Source organism: Delphinus delphis, chromosome 16, assembly GCF_949987515.2.
Source record: "Delphinus delphis chromosome 16, mDelDel1.2, whole genome shotgun sequence".
Classification (NCBI taxonomy): Eukaryota; Metazoa; Chordata; class Mammalia; order Artiodactyla; family Delphinidae; genus Delphinus; species Delphinus delphis.
Genome location: NC_082698.1, coordinates 9,721,690 through 9,749,242, shown reverse-complemented (window position 1 = coordinate 9,749,242; position 27,553 = coordinate 9,721,690). Strand labels below are relative to the sequence as shown.

The following is a 27,553-nucleotide window of genomic DNA, read 5'->3' as shown; positions in this document are numbered from 1 at the left end:
CACCATGGAAGGAACTGTAACAAATGCCTCTTTAAAGATTAACATCGGCCCAGAATCACAAAAGTCCGTAACGCTAACACACAGAGCGAGCTATAAATGTTTTGCTCATAGTGTTGAATCCAGTTTGCTAATGCACATCCTAATTAGTGAGCTACTTCAGTGCATATTCTTTTACTCCTTGCAATGCTCTCCCCAATTTCTAACAGCAATAGGGATTTGGGCTATAATTAAGTCACTCACTAACACCTACCTCATGTGTTCACTATAATAACTGTATATTTTATAAACAGTGGCTCTGTATTTATTAACACAAGTAGTATACATTTGAACTTATTATTTACTACCTCCAACTTTGGTGTTCCTGTTTCTAAAATTAAAAGGTTAAATTTGAAACATGAATCTATAAATCTAGAAAACAATGCCCTAATTCTATAGCTTGAAGAGCTAGACTCAAAGAAACCGGAATCTAAAAGAATTTTGTTGCTTTTCAACATTACCAGCAGTGAACAAAATCACCATGAACAGAGTTCACATCAAAATGCAAAGAAAAGGAGTTCTTGGCAAAGTCACCAAAAGGAATACCCACTAAAGAAAGACTCAAGTGCTGGTGACATCATGTGCTGAGAACAGAACTGTTTGCTTCTCTAATGGGAGAATCATTCTATCACGGGACCCTATGACCTAAAGACTTGCCTGTTTACAACATCAAATAAGTTAAGGACCAGCCCAAAATATTAAAATATCTCTTAAGAAGTGTGGAAATAATTTCTGAAGTGTGTTTAAAAGAAAAAGTACCTTAGGATTTCTTTAAAGTCAACATTGGGACCAAACTTTTATGTAATAAGAGAAATCCTTAAATCTGTTGCTTTCTTAATCTATAAACTGTGTTCAAAAATGCAACAAAATGGAAGGACTTGCCTGGTGGCGCAGTGGATAAGAATCTGCCTGCCAATGCAGGGGACACGGTTCAATCCCTGGTACGAAAAGATCCCACATGCCACGGAGCAACTAAGCCCGTGTGCCACAACTACTGAGCCTGTGCTCTAGAGTCCGCAATCCACAACTACTGAAGCCCACGCGCCTAGAGCCGGTGCTCCGCAACAAGAGAAACCACCGCAAGGAGAAGCCCGCGCACTGCAGTGAAGAGTGGCCCCTGCTCACCACGACTAGAGAAAGCCCACACGCAGCCACGAAAACCCAACGCAGCCAAAAACAAATAAACTTAAAAAAAGAATGCAACAAAATGGAAACACTTTAAAATTGCATTTTTCTAAAAATAATATTTTCTTAGGTATTGAGTATAGGTATTTCCAGATTGGGAAAGGTATTTGGAATATACTTATACAGGCAGCCCTCCAAGTTCCGTATCCACAGACTCAACCAACCGTGGCTGGAAAATATATATTTTTTAATTCCAGAAAGTTCCCAAAAGAGTACATACATATGTGAAAATTCAATAAGCTGTACATCCAAGATTTGCACACCTTAATTTTAAAAAAGGAAATAAAAAGAAAAAAAATATTGTATTTCTCCTGGGGATTTTTCCTAAAAATCACTGCAACAACAGAATTTTACAGTTAAGAGGAATCCTGGTAGTTATCTAATCCAACAGCTTTAGTTTACATCTAGATAAACTGAGGTCCAGAAATGTTACATTAGTTTACAGTCAGTTAGCAACAAAACTAGGATTAGAACCTAGAAGCTTTTTCCAATCCACGTTTCCCTTCATTATATCATTGACTAAACACAACCATTAATCAGAATTCACCAAGGAGGCAATAAAGCCCAAAGATACCAAGTCTCAGTGTTATAAAACAACACTAAAATGTGGTGATATATAGGTGTTCAGGTAACAAGGAAACAAAGTAACAAGTCTATAACAAAACATATAAATTTTTATGATAATGAAAATCAGCCAATGAATGGCAAAAAGAAAGAGGAGATTAAAAATACAAAACACTCATGAGCGACACAGATAAGAAAGGAGATGCGCCACGCCTTGTTTTCCAGCCTCACCAATGTTCCTGCTGTTCTGTGACCACGTCATGCCTGAAATGTACCTCCCAAAGAAACGCACAGGTGCATGCTCTCCATCCAGGTGTCTGCCAAGCAGCCCCTCTCCTCAGAGCCTCTCCTGACGTCTTCATATAATTATCGCCACCACCTCTGTCCCTCACCGCTTCTTCACTCTTCCTGTTAGCGTGTACTATACCGACACTATACTGCATACTTACTTGTTTATTCATCCTCCTCACTAGCATATAATCTCCCTGAGACTGAGAACGTTTCTCTCTTGTTCACTACCCAGAGTCTAAAATGATGCCTGGCACATAGTAGGGACTCAACGAATATTTGCTGCTTAAATGCCTAGATGCATTCATTCATTTGTGAATTGGATTAATCAATTCATAAATGAATAAATGAATATCCATATTCTGCTCTTTTCCCCTATGTGTCTTCATGGCCCCTGGCTACTTTGCAAAATTGTGTCATTTGGTCGAGGTGAGATGCCACAAACAGAGAGAAGCAGTCACCAGTAACCAAGAGCTGGTATCTGTGAAGAAACAGCCTGTGCCCTTCTCATCAGCTCTCCTCAGGACCACCTATGTCCTCAATACACTCCTTTAATTTCCTGCAGGGAAACTTCCAGTATTATTTTTGAGGAGCAACTACTCAAAAGATTACCGAGGACAAAACTAGGTAACACTTAAATGGCACTAAGTTGGTAAAAGAATCCAAATTGACCTTGAAAAACTGGGTGTCTTCCAAAAATCTGAATGACATGAATTAGGGATAAGCAGAAAATACCACAAAACTTAGAAATAAAGTCTCTTAGCAGGAGAGCACAGTCAAAACAAAATTTATTTTAAAAGCTCTCTAGTCAAAGTACTAAGAAATTGAATATATTATCAGCAATTTAATTATTATTGAAAATACTCGATTATATTAACACATGAATAATGGTTATAGGTACTGCTTGCATACTTATCAGACCAGCTGATCCCAGGCAAGATCAAATGTCTCTACATCATGCCAGGTAACATATATTTCCATTACTCTTTAATATTATTGGGATTTTAACATTTTAAACATTAATGCAAACTTATGAAAAGAAGTTTTTCATTTTTTAAAATGTGCAGAGGACCGTGTCTTATTCATCTATGCATCCCCATGACCTACCACAGTGACTGGAACATGCAAGGAATTAAATATTTATATGATTGGTTGAATAGAAGAATCACATTCCTCCACAGCCCAGGAGAAAGAAACATGGGAGCATTCCAAGTGTAAAACTTTGAGCTATTTCTAGAATGACTGTCGCAGAAAAGCCAACATGTATGTTATTTTACAGACAATATTTACAGACATACACAAATATATCCCCTATTTTTTTACACATTTACATATTCTGGATTTTAAAGATCACATATATAATGTATACATTTACTTTTATAATTAACTACTGACTAGAAGCAAATCAACTGCTTTTTAATCATGCAAGCAGTTAGCTAAACTTATTTGGCATATCATATGAATTTCCACAGCAAAAACACAAACTTTCCTTGTTTAGGCCAGTCCTCAATAGGTGACACTGTTCACTTGTCAAGTCATTACCAGGAGGTCATAAAACTTGAAGCTCCTCAGGCTTAATGGAAAAAGCAGACCTAAAATACAAAAACTAAAGACAAACGGCAATGGTGCCCACAACAAGATGATCCCTATCACACTAGCTTTGCACTCACTAAAATGTGCTTAACTCGTAGGGGTCAATTTCTCAACACTCTCTCAGCTTTTACTTCTTATAGAAGGACGACTGTCAAGAGCTTTGACATCATATGAATTTTCTTTTGGCTTCACATCACAAGTTTCAAGAACGCTATTTTCTTTCTTGCAGTTTTCCATTTGGCAAAAATTGAGTTCTCTCTCCATCTGTTTCTTTTTTTAAAATGCATTTATTTTTATTTATTTTTGACTGTGTTGGGTCTTTGTTGCTGCGTGTGAGCTTTCTCTAGTTTCAGCGAGCGGGGGCTACTCTTTGTTGCAGTGCGTGGGCTTCTCATGTTACGGATCAGGGGCTCTAGGTGCGCGGGCTTCAGTAGTTGCGGCACGTGGGTTCAGTAGTTGTGGCTTGTGGGTTCTAGAGTGCAGGCTCAGTAGTTGTGGCGCACGGGCTTAGTTGCTCCGCGGCATGTGGGATCTTTCCAGACCAGGGCTCGAACCTGTGTCCCCTGCGTTGGCAGGCGGATTCTTAACCACTGCACCACCAAGGAAGCCCTCCAGCTGTTTCTTTTGTTTGTTTGTTTGTTTATACTGCAGGTTCTTATTAGTCATCAATTTTATACACATCAGTGTATACATGTCAATCCCAATCGCCCAATCCAGCACACCACCATCCCCATCCCACCAGGGTTTTCCCCCCTTGGTGTCCATACGTTTGTTCTCTACATCTGTGTCTCAACTTCTGCCCTGCAAACCAGTTCATCTGTACCATTTTTCTAGGTTCCACATACATGCGTTAATATACGATACTTGTTTTTCTCTTTGTGACTTATTTCACTCTGTATGACAGTCTCTAGATCCATCCACGTCTCAACAAATGACTCAATTTTGTTCCTTTTTATGGCTGAGTAATATTCCATTGTATATATGTGTCACATCTTCTTTATCCATTCGTCTGTCAATAGGCATTTAGGTTGCTTCCATCCAGCTGTTTCTTAAAACTAGTCAACTCAGTTGCCCATTCATTCAATGAATGTTCACTAGGCATCTACTCCATTCCTGGCACTCGGAATTGTATATTCCTTCTGACTCTGACAGAGTATTTTATAAGTTGGTTTAGAGCACAAAGTATACCACAGATTATGGTAGTTTAATACAATATAGCTAATTTTTCAAAAGGAGAGCTCTAGTCACAGAATAAGCAAGGAGCTCCATCGCCAGAGTTAAGGCACAGGAACGTCCACAGTTCCTTTGTTTCCAGTTCTCAGCAAAGCGATCAAGAAATATACATATATAGCTTCACCAAATAACACGTTTTATAGATTTTATGTGGTATAATAGTATTTTAAAGACTAAAATCACATATTGATGAACCAAACTGAACGGTTTTGAGTACTACTACGTTTTTCCTCTGAAAGAACCGATTCTAATTTAATATTAAAATTTAAAACATATAAGATCTTTTAATTCAGACAGATATAAGAATTAAATGGAAAAACAAACAACAAAGAAAAATTTAATTTGCAAATGTTGGCTGGATGGACCAGAAGTATCACTTGTTTGCCCTTGACCTTGGTGTCTCCGATGCTTCCTAATGGTTTATCATCATCCCCATCCTACCATCTCAAGTTTAGTCAAAGATTATTTAGCCAAGCACCTTTACCTTGACTTAATCCTCACAACAAACCCCATGTGATGTTCCCCCCAAGTTTACAAATGAGGAACCTGAGGAGCAGAAAGCAGAGGGAGCAGGAACCCGCTCAAAGCCGCACAGGTAATAAGTGGAAAAGATGAGAGTTAAGGCAAGAGCGCCTGATCCGAGTCCACACGTCACACGTGATGCTACTCAGCCTTCCTGTCATCAGTATTCTTACCCAAAATGTCTAGAATTATAAACACACAAGCGCTGTCTCCTAGTACTGGTGTCATCTTCACACTGTTCAAACCAGATCATTCATCACAGGGCTCATCTCTCCTACTGCAGCTGGTTAATCAAGTATCAACGTCCACTTCGTGCCACACGTTCCATTTGACACCAAACATCCTGCTTCACTGTCTCATTCCTCAGCTTCCAGAAGACAATATAAATATGTACATATTAACTATAATGGTTACTGTTATATTGTTATACCTTAACTAGAGGTCAATTATCAAACTACTCTAGAATTTCAGACATTCAAATCCCAGAAGAAAGCAATAAAGGTTAAAATGAGGACTCAAAAGGGCATGTCCTAATGCTTATGCTCCCAACTTGCAAAAGAATCCCTCCAACTCCCTTTGCCATTTTCCCCTTGACTATTACTTTACAAACAATAAACTTGGTGATCTAGTTTCCAAGCCAGTAACTAATACAGCCACTCCTCCCTTTACACCTGCTCTTCTCTTCCTTAACATTTAACATTACTGGGTAATTTGCTCATTCGGGGTGCTTACTCTTTTTTTTTTTTTTTTTTTTTTTTTTTGGCGGTACGCGGGCCTCCCACCGCTATGGCCTCTCCCGTTGCGGAGCACAGGCTCCGGACGCACAGGCTCAGCGGCCATGGCTCACGGACCCAGCCGCCCCGCGGCATGTGGGATCCCCCCGGACCGGGGCACGAACCCATGCCCCCCACATCGGCAGGCGGACTCCCAACCACTGCGCCACCAGGGAAGCCCCCAGGCTGCTTACTCTTTAATGACTATCTCTGGCCACTCCTTCCCACCCGAGAATGTGAGCTCCACAAGAGCACGGGATCTTCATCTGATTTATCCACTCATTTGCTAACTGTAGCAAATGCCACTCGGACACTACCCGGCACACAGTATATGCTCAATAAATATTTTAACAAACACATTAAGAAACCACAAATTAGAAAAGGCAAGAATGCCAAAAGCAGACAAACTAACACAGTAAAAACTGACAGCAAAAAGAAGAGCAAAGGGCTTCCCTGGTGGCGCAGTGGTTGAGAGTCCGCCTGCCGATGCAGGGGACGCGGGTTTGTGCCCCGGTCCGGGAAGATCCCACATGCCGCGGAGCCGCTGGCCCTGTGAGCCATGGCCGCTGAGCCTGCGTGTCCGGAGCCTGTGCTCCACAACGGGAGAGGCCACAACAGTGAGAGGCCTGCGTACCGCAAAAAAAAAAAAGAAAAAGAAGAGCAGAAAAAGATGAAAAGAGTAACTTTACAGAAAAAAGCAGTAGTCTGAGGGCATGTGGTACACAGAAGTACTGTAAGAGCAGAACACTCCGGAGGGAATATGCAAGTCATTATCAAGACAAGTCCTGCTCAGTATTCTGTGTGAGAAGGCAGGGAAGAACACAATACATTTGGACATAAAATTTTAACAATAAAAATGTTTCAATTATTTGGAAAATTTGCTTATGTTGAACATTTCATTCACTGATGTCAGTTATTCTATGTTAACTATTTAGGCCCACTTTTACGTCTTCAAATGACAACACCACGGTCTAGTGTAAAAAGCACTTAAATTTGGAATCATTGCTCTGCCACTAACCACCCATATTATCTTAGACAATTAATTCTCTAAGTAAGAGAAGTGAATCTATACCATCTACACAATCACAAAGGTCCTTCCGTCTCTAATGTTGTATGATGCTACGATTTTATGATCTGATCTGAGACAAGTTTTGGAAATTATTAACCAAAAGAAACTTTAAGAAAAAATGTCCCCAGCGTTAGTTTAACTCTACCCCTTTGCATCTCCCTCAGAATTAACATTATCATGAGGATAAAACTGTGGCCTCTTCTCTAAATTTATTTAAGTAAATGATTTTGAAATCTTGGTAATTTAACTACTATTAGTAACAAATGTCATGCAACATACCTTAAGACAGACTACAATACGAAAGTGCCCTGACTTAAGAGCTGCTCATAAAAAGTGGTTTTTTTGATTGAACTGTACAAATATTGCCTAGGCCCTCTACTTTACTCAAGAAAATAGGCTTAAAAAGTATCTTAAAAATTTCAAAATGCTCACACCTAGCCATCATTCAAATTCTGTTCATTATGACAGATATTTATAAAATAGTATATGCCTATCCTATACATGGTTGTCTGGTTTCTTTGCGTAATTGAAGGAAGAGGTCAGCATGATACAGTGAATAATTTTCTAAATATAAGTTGTTATTCAATATTTTCATATACATAGAGTAAGGCTATTAAGAAGGAAAAATGAATCTGAAAGCTTCTCTAGGTTAAGTTCCAGAAAATACTTAAATCTTTAACAAGCAAAGAATCACTTGTAATTATCATATTCAATGCCTCAATGCAAACTAATTCTTATAAATGGCAGAAGAAAAGCATTATCCATACTTCATAGGCTGTAAACACACATCCCACACTGGGATAGGACTGAGCCTGGACGAAGGAACAAACCTGTTCCAGATCTACAGCACCACCTGGTGGCTGGAGTGAGACAACAGTCCGGTATTCTACCACCTCCTTTCATTGCTCCATGGGGTCAGAGGGACCCATGGCAAACTTTTCTTTACCACACTTACTGTCTAATCATTTAGGCCTGAATATAAGATAACTTTCCCCAAAATAAATATCCCTCAGAAGTAGAGGTCTCCTGATATGTGAGTCTCTCACAGTAAATTCTCTGAACCGGTTTAGAAAACAGTGCTTTCTGGGAAAGCACAGTAGCCTGAAATACCTCAATCACTGTAATTTTTAAATTTATACAAGATCACCTGATGGAATAAGCAAAGAGAAATTAAAGTATGTATAGGTAAAAGAGCGTAATTTCAGGGACAACAAACAAAGTGGCAAGGGGAAATAAGGCTAAGTGCTGACAGTGCAGAAGCTGAGCGATGGGCATGCGGAGTTCACTAAACTACTATCTCTACCCTATGAACGCTTGAAACTTTCAATTTAAAAGTTTTTTTTAGAAAATTAAAGTAAAAATATAAAATTCAGATTTATTAATCCTAGTGATATGTCTTTCAAATAACATGTGAACTTCTTTCCAAAAAAGCCTTTTAAGCTAAAACTACTCTAAAAAACAAAGTTTGTTCATCTTTTTCTTTTAAAGAAGCCTTTTAAAGATTTCTTTAAAAAACAGTAAATGGTAAGTAACACTGTCAATGTTATGACTATCTACAAACAAACAGAGAATAACTGTCTGGCGTTATTCAATTGAGTACTTGTCGCCTAGGATAACACTTCCACTATCTTCATCCATGGATTCAAAGACTGCTGTGTTTTAAACAATCTGAACAGAAACTAAGATGATGGGCTCTGTAATCTATGCCAGAAAAGTGGCTCCAGTGTTGACAAAGACATCTAGCAGGTGATAAATTATTTTCATCTCCCATGATTATGTTTTCTTGTCACTAACTTGTGAATGTGTGACATAGTAGAAGGGAAAATGAAAACACGGAACGCGGGTGACCATGAAGCCTGAGAACCTCCGCTGTTTAATTAGATAGAGAACGGCATGCTCACAAAAGGAAATCCTTTGTAGTACAGACCTATAATAGGGACTTACTAAAAGTAGGCAGGTGTCCACTGCAGATAACAAAGCCACAGAACAAACAGTTCAAGAAGGGTTCTTGTCAACACAATGGAAGAAGAATAAAGTCAGAGGAGTCACAGCCCATGAGAGCTGCTGCCCAGGCCCTCACCCTAGCCACAGGGGTGGTCAGCAATGAAGAGCGGGTACGTAACAATGATGCCACCAGAGGGCCCTCCCTGCATGACACTAGACACGTCCAATACACTGCCACACAGTGACTTACGAGCACATCACTCAAGCCAGGTTTACTTTCTATACCCCCTAACTATGTTTCAGGTAAAAGACTCGACCTCACATAAAAAGGAGAGATAGGAATATATATTTCTCTAAAATTTAAATCAAATTTCCTTTAATTCTAAAACAATGCAACTATGATATGATACGCACACATATACACACAAAATCACATAACATGTTTATTCTGCAATGAGGAAAAAGGGGCATGTAAGCCTGCCTCTTTAGTGCAAGCAGACTTCTTATAGACCAGACAGGGTCTAATTTCTCGCTGCTTAAATATTTTATTAAGGCAATAACCTGGATTCAGTCACTAAATTTAACAAGGAAGATTCATATTCTCATTGAGAAAAGTGTGATGAGTCATTAAGCATACTCTCAGAAAGATCATTTTTAAGCCTCATAATTTGTGTTGTTAATAATATTCCTGGTTATTAGGGATAATAACAGTACGTCATCTTCATCACCCCTTAGAACCTTTTTGCTTACTCCCTTCCACTTCTGTGTTACCACCAGCATCAGTCTCTCACCTGTTTCATTAAACTATATAAAGTAAACTACAAAACAAAATACTTTATACACATTTCAGCCTATGATCACAGAAGTTATCCAAAATAAGACACTCTTCCTAACATCTTTTCAATACTTTAAAAATTAATCAAGGATACAAAAACAAAAAAAAACCACAAAAGTTTGATACCACGCTCTTTTGGGGGTGCTGTGGAGAAAGGCACTCTCATACTCTGGAGCACAGAAGAGTACAACTGTGGAGGAAATGTGGCAATATCTAGCAAAATTCTAGGAGCTTTTGTCTTTTGATGCACTATGTCAGATCAAGCAAAAAAGTACACCTTCACACAAATGCAAAATTATACTACCTATAACAGCAAAAGATTAGAAACAAGCCAATCTTAATAGGAGATTGCTTGAATAAACTATCATATGTCCACTCAAGAAAAAATATGTGGTTGAAAAAACAAAGAATGAGGGCGATCTCTATGATATCATAGGAGAGGAATCCCTAGGATATGTTTTTAGAGAAGAAAGGTGCCAAAGAGTGTACGCAGAATGCTCTTCTTGGTGAAAGAAAGGAGGAAAAATAAGCATATTCATACGTATTTGTTTATTTTTGGAAAAACAAACAAAACTCTAGAAGGATAAACCAGACACTAGGGGCTTCCCTGGTGGTGCAGTGGTTAGGAATCCACCTGCCAGTGCAGGGGACATGGGTTCGAGCCCCGGTCCAAGAAGATCCCACATACCGTGGAGCAACTAAGCCGATGCGCCACAACTACTGAGCCTGCGCTCTAGAGCCCGTGAGCCACAATTACTGAGGCCATGTGCCTAGAACCCGTGCTCTGCAACAACAGAAACCACCGAGATGAGAAGCCCGCGCACCGCAACAAAGAGTAGCCCCCGCTCACCACAACTAGAGAAAGCCCTCGTGCATCACCGAAGACCCAACGCAGCCAAAAATAAACTTATTTATTTATTAAAAAAAAAAAAAAAGACACTAATCAAAATGGTTATTACCAGAGGGTAGGGGACAGGGTAGAGGGGATATTGCAAAGGGGACTTTAAGTGAATCTCTCTTTCTGTAGTTTTGTCTTTGGAACTATGTAAATGTATCACCTATTAAAAACTAAAATTAAATTAAGAAGCCAACTCCAGGGCTTCCCTGGTGGCGCAGTGGTTGAGAGCCCGCCTGCCGATGCAGGGGACGCGGGTTCGTGCCCCGGTCCGGGAGGATCCCACATGCCGTGGAGCAGCTGGGCCCGTAAGCCATGGCCGCTGAGCCTGCGTGTCCGGAGCCTGTGCTCCGCAATGGGAGAGGCCACAACAGTGAGAGGCCCGCGTACCAAACAAAAAAAACAAAGATCATCAGTGGATACTAAAACCACGAGATGAAAGGCTGTTGACGAAGGGGACATTCATCTGTGCAGAAGTTACTCTCCTACAGATAACTTGCTAAACACAGGGAAAAGCTTATCCTTACAATGAAGACATCTAGACGTTACCTCCTTAACCTAGTGTTTGAAATTAGCATCAATATTGGGACAACCCATCATTATATAACTTCTGACATGATACGATGTACACAAAATCACCTATGAAGCATATCTGTCAAAACTGTTTAACCTGAATCAAGGTTTAGACTTAATTTTCAGTCTACAGGAAATCTGGGCAACAAAGAAGCTAAATTAGAGCAGGAGGAAAGATTCGGACAAATACAGAATGTGGGACATTCTTTAAGATAACTGGCCTGGACTTTCAGAAGCCACTGTCATGTACCTAAAGAGCATAACTAGCATCCTGATTTAGGCACAAAAATACCATTCTCCACTAAAAGGAGCTAGGACTCATTGGAGAAAGGCTGATTCCAAACCCCGAAGAAGAAAAACACATTAGTCTGGAACATCTTATTGAACCAGATAAAAAGGGAATAAATACTTAAAGACTCCCTTGAGGGGAATCCTACTGGCCAAATTTGGTACAATTTAAGCATTAAAAAAAAAAAAGATAGCAATGGATTATAATCGAAAAATTTTTAAATCCATGAGCCCACAGTGATACCAGAAGGAAAAATGATGGGGGGCGGGGGAAGGGGAGGTAAATGAAGATAAAGCTCTTCTTTACAGAAGATACGTAATTTCAGATAATAAATGTAGAAGAAAATAAAACAATTAGATAAATCACCATTGTGCAGCCCCTCCCACCTTCCCCTAACTCATTCAGGCAAGAAACACCAAAGGATGATAAAATGACTGGACGATAGGTAATTGGGACAGAGATTTTTCAAAATCTCTCAAAAATACCAATATCATCCCACAGCTCACTTTTTAAATAGCGAGTAATGTGCCTTTACAATGGAAAGATCTAATTACAAAGGTGAAAATGGCACTTAACAATAAAAAGATCTGATGGCTGCCATCCATCTAAGCGAGCAGACCTGGCAGCACAAATACAGGGCAGCCTGACATTATGTGCTGCCTGATATGATACAGCAGGACAAAAAACACCGGCCTAACCCCTAGATAAAACTGGCAATATCTAAAAGTTCAACATCTGCATACTTAATGACAGCAATTCTATCCTAGGTGTATACCCAACAGAAACGTGCCCATATGTTTACCAAAAGACATGTAAAAGGATGTACACATGCAGCACTATTCATAGTGGCCCCAAACCAGGAGCTGCTCACATTCCCATTAACAGTAGAAATGGATAAATTATGGTATATTCATAACTAGAACAGTATACAGCTATGAGACTGAACAATCTACAACACCCAAAAATGCAGATGAATTGCACTCAATATAATGTTGAGCAAAAGAAACCACAAGCAAAAGAGTACACACGTGATTCAACTTAAAAGTACAAAACAGGCAAAACTAACCTGCGGTCTTACAAGTCAAGAAAGTACTGGCAGTGACGGGAAAAGGACGAGAGGGGGCTCTGAGGGGCTGGCAGTAGTCGATTTCGTGATCTGAGCGCCTCTGAACAAGGGTGAGTCCAATTTAGGAAAATTCATCTATCTGAACACCTATGTGTATTTTCCTGTATGAAACTATGTACTTCAATAAAAGGGTTTTTTTAGAAAGTACATATCACCTACACCTAAAAACATGTAGGCTGAATCTGATCACTAGAAACAAATACGGAATAAAGGACATTCTAAAAACAAGTGGCCTACGCTCTTGTAAAATATGTCATGAGGAAGAAAAATATTTAAAAAGACTTAGGAAACGTAACAGCCATATTATAAACACAGCATAAATATAATACTGCATTCAAGGCAGGAATCTTGCTGGATCTAGTATTTTTCTAAAAAAAGCTTTCTAGGTATTTTGGGTATAATTGGGAACTTCTGAATATGGATTATGATGTTATAAAATTTCTGTTAATTTTTTAGGAATGATAAACATTGTGGTTACATGAGAATATACTTATTTTAGGAGATGCATGCTTAGTACTTACAGGTGAAGTGTTATAATACCCACAACTTACTTTCAAATGGTTCCAGTAAAGAAAAGATGACAAAGCAAATTTCACAGAAGTTATTAACAACCAGTGAACCTTAGTGAACAGTATGTGGGTGTTCACTGTATTCTTTCAACTTTTCTGTTCATAAATTTCAGAAGTTTCAAAATAAAAAGTTGAAAAAACAAGTCAATATCACAAAAAATAGTTGAAAGACAGAAGCTGTTATACAATTTGAAAAATATAAACTAATATACAGCTAAGTGTAATCTACGAACCTAGACTGGATACTGATTTTTTTTAACTGGGAAATTTTTTTAAATGAGACAGATATTAGATGATATTTACAAATCATCAGTTTTCTTACATGTGATAATGACATTGCATTTTGAAGAAGCACATCTTAGTTTTTCAGAGACGTACGCTAAAGACTTTAGGAGTAAAACGTCATGATGCATAATCTAAGTTAAAATGATTCAACACACAAGAAAAGATAAAGCAAACACAGAAACTAACCACTGCTGAATCCAGGTGATGGGTACCAGGGGGTCAGTATACTATTCTCTCAATTTTCCTTTATGTTTGAAAGTCCTTAATAAAATTTGGAAAACAATTTAGTCGATGCCTCAGAATTGTGATGAGACTACTGGAGCTATGGTTACAGCCGGTTCTTCAAATAGTTTAGAAGAGCTGAGATCAACTGGCACTTAATAAACATTATTAGATAACGCTGTTTTCTAAAATATAACAATAAAATTTCAGCTAAAAATCCCATGTTTATATCATATGGAATTACTGATATTTTGAAAAACAAAGATTATTAAATGCTGGCTTTATACTGTATTATACAAAAGATAGGTGACAAATTACTCCTGTTTTATTTTATCTAGATAGTATTATTTTCTGAAAATCTGGCATCTACCTGAATGATTGAAAACAGTAATAGAAACAAACATATAGAATAATTTACTAAATCCTATGCCATCTCACCGTCTGCAATTATGTGCTGTTTTTCTAAAGATGTTACTAAAAAGAACTGACTTGCTATTCTGCATATCAAAGCAATCTATATTTATTTATATTCTCATCAAATCTCTCAAAGAATAACCTACTTTTTGGGGTGTTTAAACGATTTTATTTTACGGTCACCAACAGAGTAGAAATGGATTTTATGCATTGATAGGGTTACTTAAAGTTCCCAAGTTAGTATGTTGACTGTTTTTTACTTCAAATGGTTTACAACAACAAAAGCAAAAATGGATTTTCTTAATCTTGATCATAATTAAATTAGTTTGGCCCATTATATTGACAAAACCACAACACAGTGAGCTGCTGCATGGAGCCCGTAAAGCAGGTCGGGACATCATTTGAACTTTTCAAAGGAGGACTTTTTTGGCTTCTCTTTCTGCCTCTGAGCACAGGAACACTGGCTGGTTCCTCAGGTAGAAACCGTAGCCAGGTACAAGGGAAAACTACTATTTGTACTCCATGACAAGAATTAGGTCCCTTCAGTATAAAACGCCTCACTTCGAGCCTGAGAAGCAAAGCAGCATGTCCAAATCAGATCGTCTAGGCAGCCAGCCCCACGGACAGAGCACTTACTCTCTACCTGCGAGCAAGAGTCTGCCAAGTGAGGAAAGAATTTCTAGGATGAAAACATGGCAGGTGAAGGACTCATCTACAGCAGTGACCGTCTCCCTACACAGAACTATCACTAGGGCAGCTCACAGGCCTTAAAATTCCCTGTTAATGAGTCCAAAACTTAATCATCTACCCAGAGAAGACCAGAAGTAGGGCCTAGCTCCTGCCCAGCGCTGCTCATGAAGCAGAGGGGTCACTCCAAGGGAAGTGAGCCACCGTCCCTGCCCGCAGCTCCGGAGCAGTGGCACAAAGGGGCTCAAGAGGGCAGGCCACAGAACAGACCTCCTCAGCAATCGGGACTGCAGCTGGGACGGAGGGAAGCTCAAGCCCAGGGGAAGTCTTGAAAACAATGGAGATCTTGGTGGAAGCATCTAAGAGGAGGCTAGTAGCTCCATGAGGGCAACAAGCTAAACCGTAGGCTAGCTGGTTTACCAGAGAGAAACAGGAAAAGAGACAGTGAAGAAGAGCCCTCCTGGGGTCAGAACAAACCTCAAAGATGGGCCTCAAAAACTGCTGCTGCAAAGGGGACTAAATTTAATAAATCAAACTATGGAGCAATTTATGCCCTGGGGCACTGCTGAAAACAATACGGTAAACAGTCAGCAATTAGTGGAGCCTAAGAGCTGGATGTGAAACCAACAGAGCTAAAACACCTTAACAGAGCCATCAGGGAAGGTGACAAAGAGAACACTAGTAAGACCACCGCCATCCCAGGGGGACTGTGCAACCACCACGGCTGAGGCCCAAGGGCGTGACGTCAGAGGCTTCTCAAACACATGTGTGTATTCTTTCTTCTCTGAACTGATTTTAAAAGCAATTGTACAAAACAATATGTGTACAATTGTACTGTTGGTACTATAACATATAGAAAAGTAAGATATTTGACAATAGCATCATAAGGAAGGTGGATGGGAACAAAGCTGAACTACAGTAAGAAAATTGTATTAGATAGTAACTCAGATCCACAGGAACAAATGAACAGAACCAGAAATGGAAAGTCAGGTTAATTTTAACAAATTATAAACAAACACCTGTTCCTATTCCTCTTCTCAGCTTTATAAAAGACATAAAATCATATAAGGTAATAATTATAACATATATTGAGCTTATAACATGTATGTTATAAATAGCACAAAAAGGGGGACTAGAGCTCAGCAGGAGTAACATTTTTATACCTCACTGGAATCAAGTTAGTATAAACCTGTAGTCACTCCTGTGAGTCAAGATGTATACGGTAAGCCCTAGAGCAGCTACTACACCTCAAAAATATATAGTGAAAAAATCATTAAAGGAATTGAAATGTTACCCTAGAAAATACTCATTTAATGCAAAAGGAAGTAGTAAAGAAATAAAAGAACAAAGACATGAAACATAGAAAAAAAGTTAAATGAAGACATAAATCCAACTCTATCAATAACAACATTAAATATGGACGGATTAAACACTTCAACTAAGTGGGAGAGACTGTTCTCCTTCCAAATTAAAAAAAAAAAATCCAAATATATGGTATCTAAAAAAGACACACTTGAAACTCAAAGACACAAAGAGATTGAAGATAAAAAGGATGGTATAGAAGTATCATGCAACAGGAACCAGAAGACGACGGAATGGCTATACCAATATCAGACAAAACAGATTGTAAAATAAAAAATCCTACTAGAGATATAGATAATCCACAGAATGAAAAAAATATTTCTAATCACATATGTGATAAGGGACTTGTATCTAGTCCCTTAAAAAATAGGCAAAAAATTATAAATGGGCAAAAAATGTGAAAAGACATTTCTTCAAAGAAATACACAAATTGCCAAAAAACACATGAAAAGATGCTCAACATCATTAGCCATCAGGGAACTGCAAATCAAAACCTCAATGAGGGAACTCCCTGGTGGTCCAGGGGTTAGGCGCTTTCACTGCTGTGGCCCAGGTTCAATCCCTGGTCGGGGAACTAAAATCCCACAAGCCTCGCAGAGCAGACCAAAAAAAGCCTCAATGAGATAACCACTTCACACCAACTAGGATGGCTAAAATTAAAAAAAAATAATAATAAAGGAATAAACGAGTGTGGCCGAGCATGTGGAGAAAGCGGAACCCTTGCATACTTCTGATGGGAATTTAAAAAGGTGTCGCACTTTGAAAAACAGGCTGGCACTTCCTCAATAGGTAAACACAGAGTTACCCTATGACTGAGCAATTCCACTCCTAGGTATACACCCCAGAGAAATGAAAACATATGTCCACATAAATACTTGTCCACAAATGTCCATAGCAAAACTTTCTATAAAAGCCCCAAAATGAAAACAACCCAAAAGTCCATCAATGGATGAAAAGAGAAACAAAATTTGGTATAGCCATACAATGAAATATTAATTGAGCCATAAAATGGAATGACGTACTGACACATGCTACAACATGGATGAACCTTGAAAACATCATGCTAAGAGAAAGAAGCCAGTCAACAAGAGACCAGCATTGTACAATTTCATTTATATGAACTGTACAATACTGATTGTAGACTAAGGAAATCCAGAGACAGAAAGTGGAATATGGCTGCCTGGAGCTGGGGTGTCTGGGGAATAAACGAGGAGTGACCACTGTGGGAATGGGGCTTCTTCTGGGGATGATGAAAATACTCTGGCGCTAGTGAGGATGGTTGCACGACTCTGTGAATATACTAAAAACCCCTGAATCATATACTTTAAATGGGTGACTTATAATGGCATGTGAATTACACCTCAATAAGGCTAATATAAAGAAAAAAGCACAGTACAGAGTCCTGACTTACAAAATGTTATTTCATGTTATTTCTTAGAAACTACATTCAGTGAGATAACAAATTCGCCCATGTGAAAAACAATATCATTTCAAATGTCTCTGAAAACTCCATATGAATTCAGTTAGATGTCAGGTAAATAAAATGCTATGAATAAAGTAAAAGAATTGATCAAAGCCAAACGTACTCACTTGTATGAAATCAAAGTACTAAACACAGAAAATTCATACTGGTGGGAAAGTTTATGATAGTTTATACAAACTTTCCCACCTGTATGAATTTGCTATAAGCATGTGATACTATAAAATGAATCATTAAAGCAGAACTATTTGGCTACAATAAAGAAATCCATTATGTATTTCTATTTAAACACAAGGTCAAATCATGTACCCAGAGTTCAGTACTACCGATGACAGTGAATGTAAATTTAAGCCTTTTTTAAAAAGCCTCAATCATACCTTATGCCTAAATACAGAACACTGCCCTAGAGCCTGTCCAGATGTTAAGTGGCACTCATCTTTTCAGACTTGGCTCCGATGTCACTTCCTTCAGAAAAACCTCCCTAACCTCCAGTCCCACACTAAGGTGGCTTTCCTTACTAATCCAACAGCACTGGAACTGCTCACCCATCTGTCTCCCCAGTTACGACTATGAACTTTTGCACTGAACTAGGTCTGCAAGAATGGACTCCACCAGAGGCCTGAAGCCCAAAAGGGGGTGAGGGGGTTCCCGGGAACACATCAAACATGTCAGGGTGTTTTGGCCCAACTATCCATACCTGGTAAGCAGGCAGGCACAAAGCCAGAATCTCAAGGGTAGTAGGAAAGAATCACGCTCAGAAAGGAATTAAGACCTCCTGGGAATATCAAAGGGAACTTCTTGCACCTTTCAGAATCCTTATCTGTAAATGCTACCACCCACAGCTATAGGTCTCAACGGGGAACTTATGGAAGCACTTCTCAAATCGGAATGTGCACATGTATCACCTGGAGACCTAGTTCAAAACGCAGATTGTGATTCAGTAGGTCTGAGGGGAGACATGAGAGTCTGCATTCCTGGTGACGCTGATGCCATTGGTCTGCAGACCCCACTTTACCGAGAAAGGCTCTGCGAGACCCAGAAGTCAGCATTCTCTCAGGGAACATGCAGCATTAACTCCTGCCTTATTAATCATCTCTTTTAAGCTAACACATCCTATGTCATTAAAAAAAAAACCAAAAAATCAAAACTTCAATCCTTCTGCATATGTTGTCATCTTTCTTCCAAAACATCACTGTCCGACTGTGGAAAGTATGCAATCTCTTATTCATCTAAATATCTCCAGCTGGAAAATACAGGCCCTCAATAAATGCATGTTAAATGATGCTCTACGTAACCTCAACACATTCAGCTTTTTCCCACATGCTTCTTCTTAAGATATATTTGTTTATGGTCCGTCTTTCCCGTTTGATCATCAATTCCTTGAAGACAGAGACTCCTCCCTGTGCGCTGTGGCACAGTCTGGCACAAAGAGCACTCAGTGACGTCTGCTGTCTTAGCCCAATGACTGATGTGTAAACACAATACACTCAGGTTCCTGGAGAGAACACTGAGTAAAAACATATCCTTTTTTCTGAGGGATTTAAAATGATCACATGTATAACTTGTTTTCACAAAAGTTCAGTAGTACACAATGTAAGGATCATCAACTCTACTTAACAGATAAGAAAATGGAATAAGAAGGTTATATATTGATATTATGCTTCTTCATAGACAACCTCATCAACATAGGAAAAAAACATTTAGCAAAAGGTACCTCGGTCTTCCCACATTCATCAGGCGGGTCCTGGTGTATGGCCATTTGATACTTGACATATAAAGAAAATGACTGGCTGAAGGACGACTTGAACTCGGGGTCCTCAAAGGAGACAGGTACTAGCCTCACCTTCAGAGCAAGGAAGATACAAGCAAACGCTACTGAAACACCTCTACCTGATGATATGCTTCTGAAGGTGAGGCTAGAGTAAGATCTCCGCAAATCCACTTCCAAAGCTCAGCGCTGGAATTTCTATAAAACGAATAAACCTAGGGACAGGTTGACTAGCACGGAGCGTGAAGCACGAACTGTGCACCAATATTCATGAAAAATTTAAACTCACAAGGGCCGGGACAATTTCTTTTTGTTTTTTTTTCTCTATCTACCTGTTGTGGTTCTCTGCATACAGCAGAGTCAATATTGCTCCTCATGTTAATTGCCACTACCTGTGTCACCTCTACTTATATTAAGGGTTTTAAACTTTTTCCCCTTCCAGATTTTTCTTGGGTAATTTGATTTGTAAAATTATAAGTGTATGAGGACTTCAATTAAAACATTCTACTATCTTACTTTTCTAGTCCCACTCAGTTGTGTATGGGCAGTACATCAACGAAGAGTAATTTATTTGTTATGAACTTTTTCTACATGACTTTTAAATGGAGATAAAGCATATTAACTGTGTTGTACAAAGTATGCCTACCATATAGTGGGTTTTTTTTTTTACTTTTTTCTCATAAATATTTTAACTTAGAGATCGCCTTTTCACTAACTCTTAAATAAATGCATCTAAACACAGTGACTTTAAATAGAGATACTTCATTTTACTTTCCATTCTGAAATTATACATGAAAGGCTCTTAACATGGCATCAGGTAAAATCTGCACTTTCAGAATGTCCAGTGTTCCATGGTCCTATCGCTTTGCAGATACACTGCAAATTGAATATAAATTAAATGTACCACAAATAAACCAAGAATTCACACAGTGATATCAAATAGAGGGGAAAGTTGCGTTTGCACAGAAAAATTACACTTGGCCTGCTGACCTGGCTCACAGTTGGTTTATCAGGTGGGTCCTTGTGAACAACCATCTGGTAGCGTTTATAGACCTGGTAAGACTCCTGAAATGTGGCTTTGAACTGAGAACTTGGTGGAGATGATCTCACCACCCTCACCTTCAGAAGGAGTTAAAAAACAATGTTCATTAATTCATTTATTTATTCCATGGAATATGCATTAAGTTATTCCCACCCAAAAAAGCCCCAAAGTTCCAATATAAATATTAAAGCATGAACATATAACAGTAATATTTTAACATTAAAAATCAACCAGTTAGTGAATAAAGAAAAGAAGTTATTTCTCCAAATTATAGACTCATTAAGAAGGCAGAGGATCCTGTCCAAATTCTAAGACTAAGCTCTTAGACTGACTGAATTATGTAAGACTGCCTCTATTGTAAAACAGTAGAATACTTCTGGCACTCAAGACACAGACACAAATAAATACTCTTTAATATTAGCTGTACACAACTGACCTTCAGTAAAACAATCCAAAAGATTGAAAACGTGAATATATTTTTTGGACACTCTTCCATGCATCATTAACTCTACACTTACAACTTTCTTCTGTAAGTGTAAAAGACAACCCTCAAAAAGTGTTCCTATTTCATGGCATAGTTTAACATGAAGACTCTAAGGTCAGATTCCCTTTACTCAAATCTTAAAGGCACCATTTTAGTCAAGTAATAAATTAACTTCTCTGCGCCTTAGTTTCCTCATATCTAAAATGAGGATGCATTAAAAGCAGTAATTGTACATAGTAATGGCTAACATTTATTTTAACGTTATTTACTAACCAGTTAAAATATGTTAGCAAAATAGAAGAGTGAAACACGAAATCAAATGTAATACAATAGAAAGGCGTAATTGGAAACTTCTTGTTTCCAACTGGAAACTTCTTGTGCCATGAGAAGTAGTTGCTGTCATGAAAGAGTGACACCCAGGGGATAACAAAAATCTATCCATCCTGGATATCATTACATTAAAAAAGTAAAAGGTACCTACTGAAGAACTGTTATATTAGGTGTGCCTGGTGCCCTGAATACATTACTATTTGATCAAAAGATAAAGACCTCTTGATAAACTATTTTAAGTATTCAATAGTGTGTTCCATTCTCCTTACAATTTGGGAAGGAGAAAGTCAATACCAAAACAGAGTAGCCAAAGAATTATAATAGTCAAAGTTGTTAACACTTATATCTGATAATATATATTGTCCTAAGATTTAAACTGCACCAAAGTAAATGTTTAATATCAGGTTTTTCAGTGATAAGTGATGCTCTTAGATTATATTAAGCTGTAAATTCAAAGGCTGACCAGTTATTAATCAGGTAGGAGAATATAATAAAATCATTATGGCTAATGTTTTAGAAAAAAATTTTATAAATATACCAAACTAATACTGAAAAATCTAGACTTCACCTGGAATATAAATCAATTTGGGAAAATAAGAGGAATACTCTTAAGGCTAGGCATACTCACACTATGCCTAAATTGGTTTGGGGGGAATTAATGAGATGATTATAGTAGTACATTTAGGACTGTTTAGTTAATTCCTAACTGCTGGCTTGCATATGTAATACCATTTGCTGCCTTGATCAAGATCATAAAATGAGAATGGATGAAACAGTGATTTGCCTACTGTGATCTATTCTCTTTCACTACCTAAACCAAAGCTGCCAAAAATGAAATTTTAAAACAGTATCTTTTATTTTTCACTCTACTAAATTTCAATCAAGAGATACAAAAAGCCAGAGTACCTCAAATAACAACACACTAAAACTAGAATTTTCACTTTAGTAGCCAATTGCCTTTTTAAATCCTAAAGAAAAACAAAAAGGTTTTTCTAAAGTACCAATTAACTTAGTAAATATAAATGCTACTCCATCCCAATTCACTTTAATTTCCCATTATATAAACAGCAAAACATCAACTGTATGATCTCAAGTGAAAAAAAACAAAGTAGCTAACAAACAAACAAACAACACCTTCCAAAGTACCTCAAACTTGTGTGATGCACTCTCTGGTAAAGATTCAAAAATTAAATCTTCAAGTGACTTGGGCTGGTTGGATTTAGCCTTTGGTGGGAACAAAGACGGTGGCTGACACCGAACCTGGAAACCCTCCAGTGCTCCACCTGGGTTCTGCTGCATGAGTTTTAACCTTTTCCTTTCTTTCCGGATTTCCTTTGCTTTTCGACATGGAGGCTTACTCAAATCTGCCCCTTTGCCTACAAAAGAATTTCAAAATATTAGACCAATCACTTTTGGCTCTAGAAATATTTTTTAAAGGTCTCAAAGGTTCCACAAAATCAGTACAAACAGTTCCAACTGTTAGGTTAGCTTCGGGTAGACGTTTCAGAGGCTCATGGTGTAGACCCCTAAGTTGATCTTTAAATTCTACCTTCGAAGAAGAACTGCCAGAGAAAGTAAATAGTAACAGAAACTTTTCAGGCAGCTCGTATTGTTGAAACATTTTCTTTTACATATTCATCCACTTCTCTGCCTTTGTAAAAGGAACATAATCAAATACCTTCTGCTTCACGACACTGCTGTCTCCAGCCCATTTCTGAGGGACATTTCTCTGAAACCTAAGCATTTATCACTGGTGACAGAGATAAATGCTTAGGAACCAGGTGTAAATGAGGACTGATCCCAGAACATACTCCGGCAGGTTTTTTTTTAATGAAAAAATATCCTTGCTTAGTTCAAGATATTTGTGTCCTTCTCTATCTAACGGGGGGGGGGGGGGGTCTCATTAGTTTTGCTCCAATTTGAGTTTTGTTTTAATTAAAAGAGCAAATATCAAACTGATAATCCTTTAAAATATAACAATTTTTACTATTATAAACCACAAATTTTAGTGAGTACCCTTCAATCTAGGAAGTTGTTTTCAAGGAATCTATCCCAAGAAAATCATAAGAGATAGAGGCAAATAATGAACACAAATGAAAACCTCAAAGTAATCTAAATGCTCAATTATAGAATTACACAATTTTTAAAACAAGCAACAGAATATCAAACAGCTATTTTAAATGCTGTAGAAATTTTAGGGGATTTGTCATTATTCAATGTTAAAACGTGGGCTTCCCTGGTGGCACAGTGGTTAAGAATCCACCTGCCAATGCAAGGGACACGGGTTCCAGCCCTGGCCTGGGAAGGTCCCACATGCCGCGGAGCAACTAAGTCCGTGCGCCACAACTACTGAGCCTGAGCTCTAGAGCCCACAAGCCACAACTACTGAAGCCCACGTGCCTAGAGCCCGTGCTCCGCAACAAGAGAAGCCACTGCAATGAGAAGCCCGCGCACCAGAACGAAGAGTAGCCCCCACTCGCCGCAACTAGAGAAAGCCACGCACAGCAAGAGAGAACCAAAGCAGCCAAAAGTAAATAAATAAAATAAATTTATTAAAAAGAAAACATTATGTATAAATATATATAATTAAAATATTTAGGAAAAAACCTGGAAAGAAATATATCACCATGTTAACAGTCATTTTACTTGGGTTTAGAAATTTAAAAAAAGGACTTTCCTGCTCCTTTTTTTTTTGTAGTGTTCTCTTTTCTCCAATTTTTCTAACACTAAACATAACTTTGTAATTTTTTTAAAAGCCACTAATTAAATAAAGAAAAACGCTTTTTTAAAAATTTAGGATCCTGAAACAGTATTCACAAATCACAAATTTACAGAGAAGAAAATTAAGACATAGAGTGTTAAGGGACTTGTCAGAGACCAAGACCTGGTCAAAAGAAACTAATTTGATGAGAAAACAGTGATAGTGAGACCATATAATACAACTTCACTACATGTTTTCCAACTAAAAACAAAATTTACCTATTAAAAAAAAACTCTGAACGAGTCTAATAAACCAATAACAAAAAACTAATTCCATAATTAGCCATCACTCTGTTGCCTTAGAGAATTAATTTTCTTTGGCCAGGGAATGCGTCTTTTCTCAAATTTGTCCTGAGAGGCACAACAGCCTGTTGGTCAAGAGCACACACGCTGACATGGGCTACCTGAGGTGAGCTCTGTCACACCTGGCTAGATGACCTTGGGCAAGTTTCTTCGTCTGTACAAGAAAGATAATAACCAGTCCTAACGGTGGAGTTCCTAAAGATTAAATGTGTTAATGCATGTGCAGCTCATAAAACTATATCCACTGTTCAATTAAGGGTCATCTATTTTTTGGTACAGATGAACCTATTTGCAGGGCAAGAATAGAGACATAGACGTAGAGAACAGACATGTGGACACAGCAGGGGGAAGAGGAGGGTGGGACAAATTGGGAGATTAGGATTAACATATATACACTACCATGCGTAAAATAGATAGCGGGAACGTGCTATAAAGCACAGGAAGCTCAGCTCGGTGCTCTGTGACGACCTAGATGGGTGGGATGGGGGGTGGAGTGGGAGGGAGGTCCAAGAGGGAAGGGGGTGTAGGTATACATATAGCTGATTCACTTCATCGCACAGCAAAAACACAACATTGTAAAGCAATTACACTCCAATTAAAAAAAAGGGTCATCTATTTTTATTAGCTATTATGTGTATCAGCAATACCTAAAACAATGTTTCATTTCACCTATCAACATCCCGTAAATAGTAATAAGGAAAAATACCTGCATTTCCTAACAGCTACTCAAAACTACATTCCTACCACAGTTTTAAAATTATGAACAAATTATAAAACTATCTAGAGTGAACTGAGAAACAACTTTTCAGTATTTTAATGAAAGACCACCTATGTCATCTTTACACTAATTAATTCACTGGACTAAGCAATCCTTACCGTGATTGTTTCACACTATATTTATGTACTGTCACACTGCAAACTGCAATGGGCAGCAAATTAGGATTTCAGTTTATTTAGGGGATACAGGTTTCCCCAAATCAATAAGTTCCTTCAGCAGAAAGAAAACAGATCATCAGTATAAAATCAGTACACCTGGGACTTCCCTGGTGGCGCAGTGGTTAAGAATCCGCCTGCCAATGCAGGGGACACAGGTTCGATCCCTGGTCCGGGAAGATCCCACATGCCGCGGAGCAACTAAGCCGATGTGCCACAACTACTGAGCCTGCGCTCTAGAGCCCGCAAGTCACAACTACTGAAGCCTGTGCGCCTAGAGCCCATGCTCCGCAACAAGAGAAACCACTGCAATGAGATGCCCGCGCACCGCAACGAAGAGTAGCCCCCGCTCACCGCAACTAGAGAAAGCCCGCACAGCAATAAAGACCCAACGCAGCCAAAAATAAATAAATAAAATAAAAGTTAAAAAAAAAGACTGCAAAAAAAATTAGAAATTTAAATAATGGATATTCAGCAACATTAAGGAATTTTACTTAGGTGCAATAACGGTATTGTGAATGTTTTTTAAAGTACTTAGTTTTTAGAGATGCATTCTGAAATACAGCATGATATAATGTCTGGAATTTGCTTCAATACAATACCGGAAGAGTAAGAATGGCCAATCATTTCAAAAACAAACAAACAAACAAGCAAACAAGCTCATAGAAAAAGAGATCAGATTTGTGGTCAAGGGGGAGACTGGATGAAGTCAAGTCAAGAGGTATAAATTTCCAGCTGTAAGATAATATCACTACTTGAGATGTAATGTACAACATGATAAATATAATGAACACGGCCGTATGTTATAGATGAAAGCTGTTCAGAGAGTAAATCCTGAGTTCTCTTCATAACAAAAAAATTTTTTTTCTATTTCTTTAATTTTGTACCCATCTGAGACGATGGATATTCACTAAACTTATTGTGAGAATCACTTCACGATGTAAGTCAGATCATTATGCTGTACACCTTAAACTTATACGGTGCCGTTATGTCAATTATAACTCAATAAAACCAGAAGAAAAAAGAAGAGTGGACATCATGAGTCAATAATTGTTTCAAATGAGGGAAGGGTACCTGGAAATTCATTACAATATTCAGTCTACATTTGTCTCTGAAATTCTCCAAAATGAAGGTTTTTCAAATTTTATAAACTATAAGTAATTTTTATAATAACAACTAAAAATGGTAAACAAACTGACCGACCCTAATGCCCAAGAGAGTAAGAGTTGAAAGAAACGATCTAAACCATTCAAAATATTTTATTGGACTATTCTTATCAATTAGAATGAAATCTCGGACAAACAATTTAAATGCCATGAGAGTTTTAGATTAAAAAAAAAGGGCAGGCTTCCCTGGTGGCGCAGTGGTTGAGAGTCCGCCTGCCGATGCAGGGGACACGGGTTCGTGCCCCGGTCTGGGAAGATCCCACATGCCGCGGAGCGGCTGGGCCCGTGAGCCATGGCCGCTGAGCCTGCACGTCCAGAGCCTGTGCTCCGCAACAGGGGAGCCTACAACAGTGAGAGGCCCACGTACCACCAAAAAAAAAAAACAAAACTATTCAGTAAAAACGCAAAGTTTTCTGTGCTTTAACACGTGTAACTTTTAAACAAAAAACTAAAATAATATTAAAAAGTCTCTCCCTTGGATTTTGAATAAATAAATATAAGAACAAACTCAAGAACTGAAGAATAACTATGCAAATTTACATTTAATGAAATAATTTTGAAAGAGTCATACATATGTACACACATATATAATAAATCCATTTAACGCTGGATAAATTCTTTTATAAGTGATAATACAGAAAGAAGTCTCACCTTATTAAAGGTGAGATTAAATAGCAACATGTGGAAATTTTTTTTTTTTTTTTTTTTGGCTGAGCAGCTTGCAGAATCTCAGTTCCCCAACCAGGGACTGAACTTGGGCCACGGCCATGAAAGCCTGGAATCCTAACCACTAGGCCCACCAAGGAACGCCCTGGAAATTTTT

General features: G+C 38.3%; 1 protein-coding gene across 8 annotated transcripts in view; it reads right to left on the bottom strand.

The window, feature by feature from the left end:
• ATE1 (arginyltransferase 1) overlaps positions 1–27,553 on the bottom strand; it is a 160,072-nt gene that overhangs the window by 120,140 nt on the left and 12,379 nt on the right. For 3 of the 8 annotated variants that reach the window (XM_060033924.1, XM_060033923.1, XM_060033925.1), the window contains exons 6-8: positions 22,715–22,944; positions 20,703–20,831; positions 19,659–19,787 (exon numbers count right to left, since the gene is read on the bottom strand). In XM_060033924.1, coding sequence (XP_059889907.1) covers positions 19,659–19,787; positions 20,703–20,831; positions 22,715–22,944 — 488 coding nt within the window. The remainder of the gene's footprint in view (positions 1–19,658; positions 19,788–20,702; positions 20,832–22,714; positions 22,945–27,553) is intronic. The other 5 variants (XM_069541502.1, XM_060033926.1, XM_060033929.1 and 2 more) reach the window with 2 other exon arrangements.